General features: G+C 39.8%; 1 protein-coding gene across 1 annotated transcript in view; it reads left to right on the forward strand.

The window, feature by feature from the left end:
- The first annotated feature begins 1,882 nt into the window (after nucleotides 1-1,882).
- The window catches only part of LOC139933983 (uncharacterized), a 44,971-nt gene continuing 31,196 nt past the window's right edge, over nucleotides 1,883-15,657 (forward strand). Inside the window, exons 1-3 of the mRNA XM_071928233.1 lie at nucleotides 1,883-1,986; nucleotides 2,123-2,233; nucleotides 11,253-11,357. Coding sequence (XP_071784334.1) covers nucleotides 1,896-1,986; nucleotides 2,123-2,233; nucleotides 11,253-11,357 — 307 coding nt within the window. The 5' untranslated portion in view covers nucleotides 1,883-1,895. The remainder of the gene's footprint in view (nucleotides 1,987-2,122; nucleotides 2,234-11,252; nucleotides 11,358-15,657) is intronic.

The following is a 15,657-nucleotide window of genomic DNA, read 5'->3' on the forward strand; positions in this document are numbered from 1 at the left end:
AAGTTCCCAATTACCGGTACAGACAAATCCTGCCGAGTAATTAACAGGGTAATTAAAGATAATGGGTTACCACCTAAATGCTATAAAGTGCACACTCACTACCGGTTCCGTTTTGTTTTCTGCTTATTAGCTTTTTGAAATTGTTTAAACCGCCCATCACTCAATTTTGCTTAGCAATTATACTTTGCGGAAATTGGATACTAGCAAATATATGTTGGCATGGTTAAAGCCATTGGACCCTTTCGGTTCAGAAAAAAAAAAAAAAATTCACAGATTTACAAATAGCTTACAGGGTTTACAGAAGGCAATGGTGAAAGACTTCTCTTGAAATATTATTCCATGAAATGCTTTACTTTTTGAGAAAACAGCAAAACAGTATAAATTCTCGTTAACGAGAGTTACGGATTTATTTTTAACACATGTCATGACACGGCGAAACGCGCGGAAACAAGGGTGGGATTTTCCGTTGTTTTCTCCCGACTCCGATGACCGATTGAGCCTAAATTTTCACAGGTTTGTTATTTGATATATAAGTTGTGATACACGAAGTGTGGGCCTTGGACAATACTGTTTACCGAAAGTGTCCAATGGCTTTAAGGAAACTCTTTCTTCCAGAACTGTCCACTTAACAGGGCCCAATCTAATATGGGTGTTAAGCAGACTAATGCTGCTTATAAATGTTTTGTTGCTAAGCAAACGAATTCCCGACCACCAGTTGCATCACTTCATAGAATTTTGGTTGTCTGATAACTTTCTGCTAAGCAAGATTTGTTTGTGCTAAGCAAGCTCTTGTGTTTAAAAGCCTTGTGAATTTTGACACAGATCATTAAAATTATTCCTTGTTGACAATTGTTGGAAATTTGTTGCTTTGTTTATTCAGTTTTACTTGATACAAATATGCTGTGGCATAAGTTCATAGTTCCTAGTTACAAAACGACAACTAATACAATTTGGGAAGAATAAACAAAAAAACGCATACACATCAACTAAAGTGACGAGCAGCTGTTGCTTTCCGTTTAAATCTATCCATAGCTTTTGGATAGCTCTCAGCCAAAAAAAAATAACAAAAGTTAATTTTTTTAATTTAAAACAATATTCTTCCATGCCAATAAAATGAAATTTTTCCAATTGTTAATTTAACATGGTGTAAATTACATTAAACAAATTAGACAAACAAGTTAGACAAAGAAAAGAAGATTAATGAGGCATGAACAATATTTAAAATTTGGGTTTTGGACACTCATAAAATTAGAAAGTTGATCGATAATAAGTGATCATTTGCAAAACAAGAAAACATCAACATCGGCCCCCACCCTCAAATTTCAATAAAACAAAGCCATTTTCTTGATTTGAATTTTCATTTCTACTTTATGTGTTTATATTTTAAACAGTATAATTTCATTTACCATTGACAACTTTTTCGGTTAGTACTGATATTTGGGTAATGATTGTGAACTAAATAAAAAACATTCATTGAGTCAAGTGTTGGGGTTAGCAGACGCATAGCTGTAACAGGGAGAACAATGCACTGTGCGGGTTGAGCTAGCTTTCACCATTCACTAATATAATAAAGGAAAAACATAAAGACAACTCAAAGAAAAAACATAACTGCTCGCCAAGCTAGCACCAAATATTGTATTTCCCAAGAAAATATAGTAACTAAGCGCTGTTACACATACAGAGACAACTTTTTGGATGATGTTTCTTTACTTTCGTAAATACTGTAAGACTCTTGCAGTAAACTGGAATACACAAAATATAGTCATCACTTCGGAGAAAATAGTTGGAAGAAAAGTCATCATGACTCTCTCCTGGCTCTCTGGCCATGCGAACTGTCAGTGACGTCACGCGCATAGCACGACGGGATACATGGCAGGCAACACGGCAGATCAGTAATGGCGACCGTAGACCACGGTAGTCCGTCACAGTTTGTGGGCCAGCCCTGGTCGTCATGGGCCGACAAAGTGGTCGGTACCGACAATAAAGGTGAGCATAGATCTTTCAACTTTCTTTGAAGACCACTCACGCCGGCATTCGAGTTTTCCTTGGTCAGAAAATCTTGTAGTTAGTGGTGATTACACGGCATGTTTAATCGCGGGATTTTCCTATTCCTTATGCACAGATGCACCTTCGGGTCGAGGGGACGAAGAAACTGATGGGTCGCTGGAAGTTCAAGACGAAGATGCGGACAGGGAGCAGGACACAGAGCAAGTTATGAAACTCAGATTAAAGGGTATCCTTTGTCTTAAGAGGCCACTCAGCTGGCATGTTTGTGAGTAGTTGTTGAGAAACTTCCACCCCTAGTTTGGGATCATGTGCAAACACATTGTCATTAATTACTGTGTATGTGGTTTGAGGTTTGTCCAGCACACAGTGTGGTGCTAGCTAGTGAGCAGTGCAATGCATTGTTGTCCTTGATTTGGTGTCTTCAAAGTCAGACACAGAAGAATCATGAACAAGATATACTCGTCAACTCTGACATCCAAGTTTACGTCCTCTTTGTTCACTTGAGAATACACTCAAAATATTTTCCGAAACAGTTGTAAAAAGACTGCGCTCGCCTTGCCCTTGGATATACGACATAGCCTATTCAAATTCATGCACAGTTTCTGCCATTTCTCTGTGTTGTATTGAAGGACTATTGAACTACACACAAAGGTGCACTGTATACTGTAACATTAAGACAAATCACATGAAACTAATTTTCAATCCAATCGTGTAGTGTTGTTCCTAAGTTTCCGCGCATTTTGGCATCATCGTTTATTTTAGTCTTGTTGAAGTCACAAGTTTGTATGTCATTAACAACCAACTAATTCATTCTGCCATGTATGTCTCAGATGATGTCGGTGACGACTGTAATGCACATTATTTACACGAATTGGTTTTCTGTTTTTAGATGAGCAAACCACTGTTGAACCTTCCTTCCTCATCACGTACAATCACCCATAGGGTTGTCGCTGTACAGGGTACAGGGATCCGAGTGAACAATAAAAGTAACAGTGAGCCTTGTTGTAACACGTAGCTAGTTACATTCGGTGAAAAGAACTTATTGTGATAACACTGACTAATCTTACTAGTGAAGAATGTCTGTCACTTTGTACCCAAGTCACTTCCTACCCCAGACACTTCATACGCAAGTCACCTCGTACCCAAGTCACTTCATACCCAAGTCACTTCATACCCAAGTCACTTCATACCCAAGACACTTCATACCCTAGACACCTCATACCCAAGTCCCTTCATCTCCGAGTCATTTCACACCCAAGTCACTTGATACCCAAGTCACTTTGTACCCAAGTAAATTTGTACCTGTGTCACTTCATACCCAAGTCACTTCATACCCAAGTCACTTCGTACCCAAGTCACTTCCTATGCAAGTCACTTCGTACCCAAGTCACTTCGTACCCAAGTCACTTCGTACCCAAGTCAATTCATACTCAAGTTACTTCGTACCAAGTCACCTCAAACCCAAGTCACTTCCAACACAAGTCACTTCGTACTCAAGTCTCTTCGTACCCAATTCACTTAAAACCTAAAACCCTTCATACCTAAGTCACTTCCTACCTATGTCACTTCGTTCCCAAGTCACTTCGTACCTAAGTCACTTCATACCCAAGTCACTTTGTACCCAAGTCGCTTAGTATCCAAGTCACTTCATACCCAAGTCACTTATTACCCAAGTCACTTCGTACCCAAGTCACTTCGTACCCAAGCCACTTCATACCCAAGCCACTTCATACCCAAGCCACTTCATACCCAAGTCACTTCGTACCCAAGTCACTTCGCACCAAAGTCACTTCATACCCAAGTCACTTTGTACCCAAGTCATTTCATACCCAAGTCACTTATTACCCAAGTCACTTCGTACCCAAGTCATTTCATACCCAAGTCACTTATTACCCAAGTCACTTCGTACCCAAGTCCCTTCGTACCAAAGTAAATTTGTACCCAAGTCACTTCATACCCAAGTAACTTTGTACCCAAGCCACTTCATACCGAAGACAACTGTTCCAAAGTCGCTTTGTACCTCAGTTACTTCGTACCCAAGTCACTTCATTTCCACGTCACTTCATACCTGAGTAACTTTGTACCGAAGTCACTTTGTACCGAAGTCACTTTGTACCAAAGTCACTTCATAACCAAGTCACTTTTACCCATGTCACTTTGCACCCAAGTCAATTTTCACCCTTGTTACTTTGTACCCAAGTCACTTTGTACCCAAGTCACTTCGTAACCAAGTCACTTCGTACCAATGTCACTTTAAACCCAAGTCACTTCAAACCCAAGTCACTTCATACCCAAGCCACTTCATACACAAGTCACTTCAGACCCAAGTCACTTAAAAACCAAGGCACTTCATAACCAAGTCACATTGTACCGAAAGTCACTTAATACCCAAGTCACTTCGTACCCAAGAATGCCAAGTCACTTTGTGCTCAAGTCACTTTATACCGAAGTCACTTTTTACCCAGTCACTTTGTACCAAGTCACTCTGTCTTATAGGCGTATGATAATAACCAATGTTTGTGTAAAGTGTGCTGCTGCTACTCTTCCCAAACAAGTACTGCTCCTCTTTAATAGGCATTTTAATTTGAAGTACACTGTACCACAGTTTGATAAAGACACCTTCGCTGAGGAAATTATATTCTGATCTTCCTGCATTTTGTTGTTTATATTACCATGAAAATATACAAAAATTAATGAACTTATAACCCGGACAGACAGACAGACAGACAGACAGAGAGTGATTTACACACAGACAATTATACACGTGTTGGTGGTACAAATTTATTTTGGTTTGGTACCATGTGATTTGGGTATGAAGTGACTCGGGTAACAAGTGACTTGGGTACCAAGTGACCTGGTTATGATATTTTGGGTACTGAGGGTCTGACATCGTTAATAGCATAGTACCTCTCGCCCCATCCTATCTAACGATACATGTTGTTTGTGTTTTGGTTGACTTCACTGTCTCACTCAACGATGTTTTGTTTTGCCATAATTCACATTGAACGAATGGAGTTTGTATTCTGAACAGGAGCGGAGGGATCCTACTCATAACAGGATGATCTAGCGGAATTAAAGTTGTGCCTGGTAAACAATAATAATAAGAAGACAAGGAATAAAGCCCGGTTCATACTTCATGCGAATGCGAATGCGAAGCAAATTTGACGTCACGTCACAACCCTCCTGATCGATGCAGAACACTAAAAAAACACATTCCAAACCAACACCTGTATCAATGGGAGACTTTGGAACACTAGGTGGCAGCAGACTTGCCGGGTCAATTTCCATTGTTTACTTAGTTCTGAGTGTGTGCCATAGAAATAGAACCCGGAGAACGCTGAGCTCAGCCGCCCTCTGTGTGGTTTGTGGACACAGTGTATCGATGACGCGCAATACGTCCATAAAACACAAAGAAATCGTATGCACAATGACGCACTCGACGTTCTCTGGGTTCTATTTCTATGGCGTGTGCACAATTCTAAGAACAACGGATTTACTTGATAAGTTTGGTGCCACCTAGCATCCCAAAAGTCCCCAATTATATCATACAAAATCAATGTTCAAAGTCAATGTTTATCTGGTTTTTCTCCTGTGTAACTGCCTTTCTTCTACATGCTCTACACCATCATAACTTAACCAGTGCTTGATTTCAACACTGTTAACACATTAGTTTTCACCGCTCACCAAAGTGTGGCAAGCACTGGATACTCAGGGCCTTCCCATAGAGCTATATATATTGACTAGAGCGCTAACACCCGTTATACACGCACTAAGGTTTTAAAGCCTTAAAGCCGTGTGGGCGCATCCATGTTTATGTAAAAATCAATACAAAATTTTGAACGGCAATTGTACGGCTATTTGCATGATAGTGCGTTTGTTCTTTTCTATGTGTCATCGAACCAAAAAATGCAGCAAATGTGAACGCACAATCTGCTAATGAGCATACAAACTGCGAGCATCATGTTTAAACGCGTATATGTTTTTTTAAGTAGGCCTATGTCATTCAATTTTAACTTGAACTTACAGTTTTCGTTTTCGATTTAGGTCCTAATTATTAGCCTGTGTGAAATAATGGTCGCCTAAATTTCTTGCTGTAAAATACGCACTTGCTTACCTAAATTAATCTGGGCACAATTTCATAAAGCTGTCTACCAGTAACCAAGTTTAACAATGTGGGCGTACGCGCAGCGCACATTATTGGCCAATGAACAACCTCCTTTTGACCTCTAGGGGCGCCCTACTTAAATGACGTCATGTGCATACTTGAAGGTCTATGGGCAGTCGCGTATGTAACACACGCCGAATGTAAAAAAATCGCGGCAATCCGGTTCTCTTAAAATAATTACACAGCACATCAAACATGTCTGTGCCCAGGGTGGCTTCAAAATGCAGAGCAAGTTAGCGCTCTAGTCAATATATATAGCTCTATGGGCCTTCCAGAAAACTTTCGAAGCTTCATAACTCAAGAAGCCACTATTCTCAACAGATTCACATCTCATGGCAGCATACATTTTTCTGCGGTGGGTTTTGGTCGTCATATATTCCTCACAAATCCGTCATTTTTGTGTAATATTGTAGCTCCCAACGTTAAAAAATTTCCATTTTGATTGTACTCTCACAATGATGTCTGCTGCCGTGCGTACGTGTATACATTTGTGTGCAAGATGCACAGCGTTAACACGCAAACACAATAATGCGCATCGTGCGTCTTGCTTACGCACGGCAGACTGTGAGAATACACGATCATAAACGGGATTTATTAATAATATGAATCTTGTTATATTAAGGTAATTTATGGTTTCAGCAGGAAAACCAAAACATTTTAACAGCATTGAGGATGCTTCCTTGCAAGTTGCTAATGATAAAGCTAAAGGAATTTATACTTTCAAGTCAGTTCATTTGTTTCAGTTCGACGTATTTTTGTGGAGACATTACTCGGGGAGACTCATCTTGAGATCATCATTCGTTCATTTGGACTTTAATTTCTTCTCAAGAAACGTGTGAAACAAGGTAGGCCAAACCCAGTGGCAGCAGGCTTGATTTTCCTGATTATTCTGCATATGTAGGAAGCTTGCTAGTTGTAAATCTAGCTTGTGTTTGAAATTGGTTTGATATACCTGTGAGATTTTCACTCACTTGGAAACTTTAATTTCAAAGATTGAAGATCCCAGTTCCACTCGATGTAGTAATATTCCATTCCTAAAACCCATCCAATAGTAGGATCTCTCTTTGTGATGGTAATAATTCAATCCAACTTGGTCAGTAACATTAAGATTTCAATGCCACCTTGTGATAGTGATATCCCAATCCCACATCTAAGAAGGATTGGGATCTTATTATCGCCGACCAAGTTGAATAAAGACTCCAATCCTTTTTTTGTGAAAGTGAGATCCCCATCCCACTTAGTGATAGTGAGATCCAAATCCCACTCAGTGATAGTGAGATCCCAATCCTACTCAGTGATAGTGAGATCCCAATCCCACTCAGTGATAGTGAGATCCCAATCCCACTCGGTGATAGTGAGATCCCAGTGATAGTGAGATCCCAATCCCACTCAGTGATAGTGAGATCCCAATTCCACTCAGTGATAGTGAGATCCCAATCCCACTCGGTGATAGTGAGATCCCAATCCCACTCAGTGAAAGTGAGATCACAATCCCACTCAGAGATAGTGAGATCCCAATTCCACTCGGTGATAGTGAGATCCCAATCCCACTCGGTGATAGTGAGATCCCAGTGATAGTGAGATCCAAATCCCACTCAGTGATAGTGAGATCCCAATTCCACTCAGTGATAGTGAGATCCCAATCCCACTCGGTGATAGTGAGATCCCAGTGATAGTGAGATCCCAATCCCACTCAGTGATAGTGAGATCCCAATTCCACTCAGTGATAGTGAGATCCCAATCCCACTCAGTGATAGTGAGATCCCAATCCCACTCGGTGATAGTGAGATCCCAGTGATAGTGAGATCCCAATCCCACTCAGTGATAGTGAGATCCCAATTCCACTCAGTGATAGTGAGATCCCAATCCCACTCGGTGATAGTGAGATCCCAATTCCACTCAGTCATAGTGAGATCACAATCCCACTCAGAGATAGTGAGATCCCAATTCCACTCGGTGATAGTGAGATCCCAATTCCACTCAGTGATAGTGAGATCCCAATCCCACTCAGTGATAGTGAGATCCCAATCCCACTCAGTGATAGTGAGATCCCAGTGATAGTGAGATCCCAATTCCACTCAGAGATAGTGAGATCCCAATCCCACTAAGTGATAGTGAGATTCCAATTCCACTCAGTGATAGTGAGATCCCAGTGAAAGTGAGATCCCAATTCCGCTCGGTGATAGTGAGATCCCAATCCAACTCAGTGAAAGTGAGATCCCAATCCCACTCAGTGAAAGTGAGATCCCAATCCCACTCAGTAAAAGTAAGATCCCACTCCAACTCAGTGAAAGTGAGATCCCACTCCCACTCAGTGATAGTGAGATCCAAACCCACTCGGTGATAGTGAGATTCCATTCCCACTCAGTGAAAGTGAGATCCCAATCCCACTCGGTGAAAGTGAGATCCCAATCTCACTCTGTGAAAGTGAGATTCTGATCCTACTCGGTGATAGTGAGATCCCAATCCAACTCAGTGATAGTGAGATCCCAATCCAACTCAGTGAAAGTGAGATCCTAATCCCACTCAGTGATAGTGAGATCCCAATCCCACTCTGTGATAATGAGATCTTAATCCCACTCAGTGATAGTGAGATCTTATTCCCACTCAGTCATAGTGAGATCACAATCCCACTCAGTCATAGTGAGATCACAATCCCACTCAGTGATAGTGAGATCACAATCCCTCTCAGTGAAAGTGAGATCACAATCCCACTCAGTGATGGTGAGATCACAATCCCACTCAGTGATAGTGAGATCCCAATCCCTCTCAGTGAAAGTGAGATTAATCCCACTCTGTGATAATGAGATCCCAATCCAACTCAGTGATAGTGAGATCACAATCCCACTCAGTGATGGTTAGATCCAAATCCCACTCGGGTCCTTATGAGTAGGAAGAAGGATGACCAGCCATGTCTGCGTTGAAGTTGATTTCTTGTTGAGATGTGGGACTCCTCTGAGTGAAGTAAAGCTGTGTTGAGGGCAGTGTTGTAGGTCTCGACCAGTCTAGGGTCTCAGTACCCTGTGGTCTCACAGTCATGGAACTTTATGTTCGGTCTTTGTCTCGGTCTGACTGGTCTCAAACTATCGGTTCTTGACTTCAACACTAGCACTGGAAGGTTGGGTTAATGTATCGTTGCCACATGGAATACAGGTTCAAATTTTCTGCTGAACTGACTTTGTTGATGTAGTAGTTGTTGATGTAGTTTTGGTAACAAAAGTTTCTTGTAAAAATAAACTTTTAACCTGTTGTCTTCCACCAGATATTCACAAATTTTGAATATTTGCAGATGGAATTATTTGGTACTATTACAGGATACAGCCAAGCTTGATCAAAATCCATTGGCAAACTTTGACAGAAGATGATGGAACTTGTCACTGCACTACAAAGCGGAGCCAATGATGCTTAGCATGAGGTTTGGGAAACCAATGGGATAGACCATACCTCTCTGTGACATCACATGTTTACAAAAGAGCCACAGAGCCTGGACTTCCTGCAGGCACTATTTATTTGAACACAGCTCAATGGATGAAGCCAATCAATCTTATACTTTATGTTATCAACTTTCAATGTAAAGAAAGGGAGTGTTTCTCAAAACTTTTTAAGCTGGTGTTTTGATAACTCTTGAATTTATTTTGAATTTAGGACACCAAAATTGAGGTTTCCCACATGCCCAATCAAGTATCTTGCCTGACATAAAGGCCCTGGAATGCTCAAGGTTATTATTTGTTTAAAACAAGGGTTACATGGTCTATGTAGTTTGAGATGTTATGGAGTGTTGTGGGTGGAACATGGTCATTCTGTATTTACTTCCTTTAGAGGGGAGGTAGTGCTTTCTGCTCTACCGGCCAGGCTTCGGATTGATGATACCAGACCCTACTTCTGTATGGACTGTAAAAGGAGTAACCCTGTTTCAGACCTAGGAGTAGGTGGCAACGGCCTCTGGAAAGGAACAATTGTAGCCCACACCTCGAAGTGGCCTTCAGGCCTTGTGTGACTGGCGACTTGCATAATTTTTTTTCTCTGTAATGGATGTACACTGAATGTCAGCTGCCACCTATTGTCTAAAAGTCTTCAATTCTTCTGAATTGGCAGCTTCGGCTACCACTGTTGGTTAGGGTATTGCTAAGAATAAATGCTTTACTTCAACGTGTGATGATGTTGGGATCTAGCTGTTAGATCTAGCCGTTAGATGTAGTCATAGCCGCTTATTCAGAAACAGCCGGATGGTTTGGTTGAGAAGCTGCTACTGTATGCTGTTGTAGTTTGACGCATTGAGTTAAGAAATTGGAAGTTTGTAATTTCACCCCTTGTGTACCATAAACACTGAAAAGGTCGTGCGTACAGGCATGGAATTACACAGCCGCCATGACCTCTGCTGCTTTGGCATTGGTGCCCCATCAAACATTTCCCATACATGTAGATTGTCTAATGGCAAAATATAAATCTGCGCTCCATATCCAATCAGGGCCGCACTCGCATCTTCGAGATAACTGATTATACCGATCTAATATTTACTTGGTACATATGCATAATGAACTACTTTTCTTCGAAAACTTGGTTAGAACAGTAGTAACTTCAGGTGAAGTACATGTATCTACAATGTACGGGTCTATCAAAGTTTAGGTTTATAAACCTATAAACCAGGCAAAAAATCTTAATAACTTATTTGAAGCCTTTTTAAAATTCACCTGTATTTATTTTTTGGGAAAAAAAATTAAATTGCATGTTTGACCCAGACCGCTGTTTATTTTTGCCAGGTTCCTTGACAGGGACTTGCTTATTGTGAAATAAACCAGAGTTTCAGCATTTTGTACAATGATCATGAGTTTGTCTATTTGGGTATGATTCAAATAGGGAATTGTCTTGTGTTTGCACTATTTTTAAGGTAAACCTAGGTTTGTATATTATATAATCCTTATTAACCATTTTGCAGTCTGACTCAAACAATTTGATGATCTTAAACTTGAAACTATTAAAAAGAACTTTATTTGTTCCCCTTTTTTCCTCCCAAGAAGGTCTTTTCCCAACTCTTTTTTGTTTTATCCGGTGAGAAACCTTTCCTTAACCAAAAGCTCAGATGCAAATGTCTTCGGAATCTGTCCGACCCAAGATGAGTTCTACCTGGTAGTCTGCGAGCAGTGCAAGCAAGTCATAAAACCTCAGGCACTAGAAAGGCATATGGGTAAGTAAAGACTTTCAGATCTGGGCCCAGTTTCATAGAGCTGCTTTAGCAGAAAGAGTAGCTAAGCGAAACAAAATCATGCTTATCAGAATAAGGTTACCAGCAAAAATACCATGTGACTGGCACCATTTCTGACTGGTATCCTGCTCATTTTTGCTTAGCATACATTTTGTAAGCAAAATTGTCTGCTTAAGCAGCTCTATGAAATTTGGCCCTGTAATCTCTGTTAAAAGAGATTCTTGACAATGATGGCAATTTTGTTGTGATTATAGGAGGTAGAAGAGGCATTTGAAATGCAGAGCTGTTTGTCGAGAGGGTTGAGACACCTTGTGATTTGAAGTCATTTTCAGTTGAACAAACGCGTTAACACACTGGCTGCCAGACTAGACTACACATAGGGTTGTGCTACATTTAGACTGAGAATTGGGTGTAACAAAAGAAAACCTACATGTATAAATAAGCCCACTTCTCTCTTATCTCTTCAGTCTCCTGACTATAACATTGAGACCAATTTTAAGAACTGACTCCGCGGTAGTACAGTTAATTACGATCCTATAAGCTAAAGTAGTAGTCCCAGCCAATTTTCTATACCTTCCACCCATGTAGTTAAAAAGTAGGAAAATTTTTTCAGAACTCAGAAGTCTCACGAACATCCGATAAATCTACTCCGCGGTAGTAGAATAAAGAAAGACAGTTCTCTAAGAACAAACTCTACATGCAAGTAGTTACACATGTTACCGCAAACCAAATATATATTGATACCCCACCATGCAATGCCTCAAATCCTAAAAAAGAAAACCTGTAACGCTGCAACTCTATCAATACACAGCTCTTCCTGCATGTACATGTATACAAATGACCTTTCCCATCCCCCTACCTCCCTTAGACCAAAAATAATAAGAGGGTGGGGCATTTGGTAAAAAAAAAAGTCTGGACACAGACAAGTGAGTAAGCAAGACAAATTGACTAGTACAGGATTTGAACCTTGGACAATCTGGAGGTTGCAGTTCAAATCCCGCTTTTGTAAATATTTCTTTGTTCGACCCCAAAATGGTTTTATTTTGATAATATTTTATTCTGTTATCTGATCTGAAGTCAATGAATTAATTAATTAATGAATTGTGTATCGACTGCAATTTACATGTATGGGTCTGCAATTCGTGCATAGCAGGCCAAGGGCTAGCTTGTCCATTGGGATAATGCTGCTCTGGAGAATTAATACAGATTTAATTAATACCGATACATAAATGACTATCAATTCTCCCTTTCACCTCAAGTTCAAAACCAACTGGTGTCACAACATCTGGCAGCACAATGATAAAATACATTGGAAAATAATAATGGATAAAACCTCTTGAATAATCCTTCACTTTTATCCGTTTGTATAATAATACTTTACTGCGGCTGTAGAACATGTTTTGACAGTTCCATCTCGTGTTTTGCATAGATTAGTATGGCAGTTGTCAGAAAGCAGCTATGATTTGACATTTAGCACAGAAGCAATTTATATTATTAAGAATTCCGTAGCTTTGTTCCCTGTCAAATTGCTGAAGTAGCAGAAGTGACAAGGTACATGTAGCTTAGCGGTACAGTATTAGTACTTGTATTTTATATGATTGTGTGATGCATTAATGTCAGTGTTGGGCAGTCAGGTTGGCTGAGTGGTTTCTGTACCTGCCTTTCACCTCTGTGGACTCCGGTTTGATACTCGGACCAGAGCCTTGCACGTGGATCGGGTCTTTCAGTCCCCACCAGACTGTGGGGGGTTTCCCAGTAGGGGTTTTAATTAGATGTTGTAATGTCAAGGAGAAAATTGCTCAGGGTGTCCAAACAGCGTTTCATTATCAGAACAAATTACTAATGGCTAGAACAAAAGTTGTCTTGTGACTGAAATAAGCCAGCATGGGTACCGGAAAAGGGATTTTAGAGACGAGAGTGTTTGGAGGTGATTGTAGTCTTCCATTATGTAAGGGGTTTCCCTGCAAATGGCAACGAAACACCTGACATGTATTAAAGCCATTGGACCCTTTCGGTACAGGAAAAAAAAAAAAGTTCACAGATTTACAAATAATTTACAGGGTTCACAGAAGGTAATGGTGAAAGACCTCTCTTGAAATATTAGTCCATGAAATGCTTTACTTTTTGATAAAACGGTAAAACAATATAAATTCTCGTTAACGAGAATTACGGATTTGTTATAAACACATGTCATGACACGGCGAAACGCGCGAAAACAGGAGTGGGTTTTCCCGTTATTTTCTCCCGACTCCGATGTCCGATTGAGCCTAAATTTCCACAGGATTGTTATTTTATATATAAGTTGTGATACACGAAGTGTGGGACTTGGACAATACTGTTTACCGAAAGTGTATAATGGCTTTAAAACAGATATTATTTCATGACTAACTGTAGATCTGTAAGTCTGAAAAGTTCATGCTTACAGCATTTACAGCCAGGCAATGACCTCTGTTGCTCCTTGGCCTTGTTGCCCCTTCAAATGTTTCCCATCTAGAACTTCAGATTTTCCAATGGAAGTGCCCTAACACTGATTGAAAATGGTTTTGCTCAAAGATGAAATTCCAACATGTGGATAGTACACAACTGTACATGAATTAAAAAAAAAACAAAAAAACACTAATGCGCCATACAATAACAACCTGAACTAGAATCAGAATTAGAATAATTTATTTTCCGCACTAAATACAGAAATTTTGCTTCTATTGGCATATATTAAGAATTAAAAAAATATTAGTTAAAAACAATTTTTATGTTACACATATTAAAAGGACAGAAATATACACTCTAAAAATTAGTAAAACATCCAACTAATAAATACGAGCAAATTTTTACCAATTCTGATGTGGGTTAAGCACTTTCTGCATTCTTAATTAAATAGTCAATAGTCATGACGAATTCTGACTGTTCTTTGAAAGAAAGAGTCATCGCAATGTTGATTTGACCTTCCAAGACAAGTGGAATAGCTGACACTCTTCCTGCCACTAGAGGGAGCTGTTCATGTTCCCTCACCAGTGTACCCAGAAATTATTATCATGGCTTCTGGAAGAGTGATTGATGAACTGTGTACATGAGCTCAGGACGGTACACGGGGCATTTTAATCGTATGTGAACTTTTCAAGATAGTGTGCGTTAATGCCAGATTGCTTCCAGGATTTGAAGTTCCAGGCAAGTCTTATACACTTAAGAACACTGTATCCAATGTGTTTTGTGTGTGTGGGTACGTTTGTGTGGTAAATCTTGTCATAATTTGTGGGACCAATAGTACAAGGTCACTCAATGCTCGTGCATTGTAGACCTGAACAATAGAGTGGGTGCAATCTGAGAGGATTAGTCCCAGGCCCATTAGGTCTGCTTAGTGTATAAGGTGCTTTTTTGCACAATGTACTTATATTCATATTTATAAACTTACATCTTTGTGGTTAAAGGCACTTGACACTCTTGGTAATTGTCAAAGATTAGTCTTCTTACTTGGTGTATCTCAACATGCGTACAATAACAAACCTGTGAAAATTTGAACTCAATTGGTTGTCGAAGTTACGAGATAATAGTGGAAGAAAAAACACCCTTGTCACACAAAGTTGTGTGCTCTCAGACGGGACCTCTAAAATCAAATTTGTGGAAAATTACTTCTTTCGCAAAAACTATGTTACTTCAGAGGGAGCTACCAACTACCAACAGCTCTCCATTACTTGTCACTAAGTAAGGTTTTATGCTAACAATTATTTTGAGTAATTACCAATAGTGTCCAGTGCCAATATCAAGGCCCTTATTGGGTAAGGGCACAATGTGTATCTCTGCTTGCATTATGAACAACAACATTCATACATCCAACTACTGTAAAATAAAATGTAGTATGCAGGCAAGTGTGTACCGGTACATAATTAGGCCAACCCAATTTGGAGGCCATACAATCATGCACATTTTGTATCCTGTTAGGTTTATACAGCTCTGAATTCTTTAAGCCAAAGTATTTCAAAGAACACAAAGGCTTTAAAGGCAGTGGACACTATTGGTAGTTACTCAAAATAGTTATTAGCATAAAAACTTACTTGGTAACAAGTAATGGGGAGTGGTTGATAGTATAAAACGTTGTGAGAAATGGCTCCCTCTGAAGTGGAGTAGTTTTCAAGAAAAACGTAATTTTCCATCAATTTGATTTCAAGACCTCAGATTTAGAATTTGAGGTCTCGAAATCAAGCATCTAAACGCACACAACTTCATATGACAAGGGTGTTTCTTCTTTCATTATTATCTCGCAACTTCGATGACCGATTGAGCTAAA

This window comes from Asterias amurensis, chromosome 2 (assembly GCF_032118995.1).
Source record: "Asterias amurensis chromosome 2, ASM3211899v1".
Classification (NCBI taxonomy): Eukaryota; Metazoa; Echinodermata; class Asteroidea; order Forcipulatida; family Asteriidae; genus Asterias; species Asterias amurensis.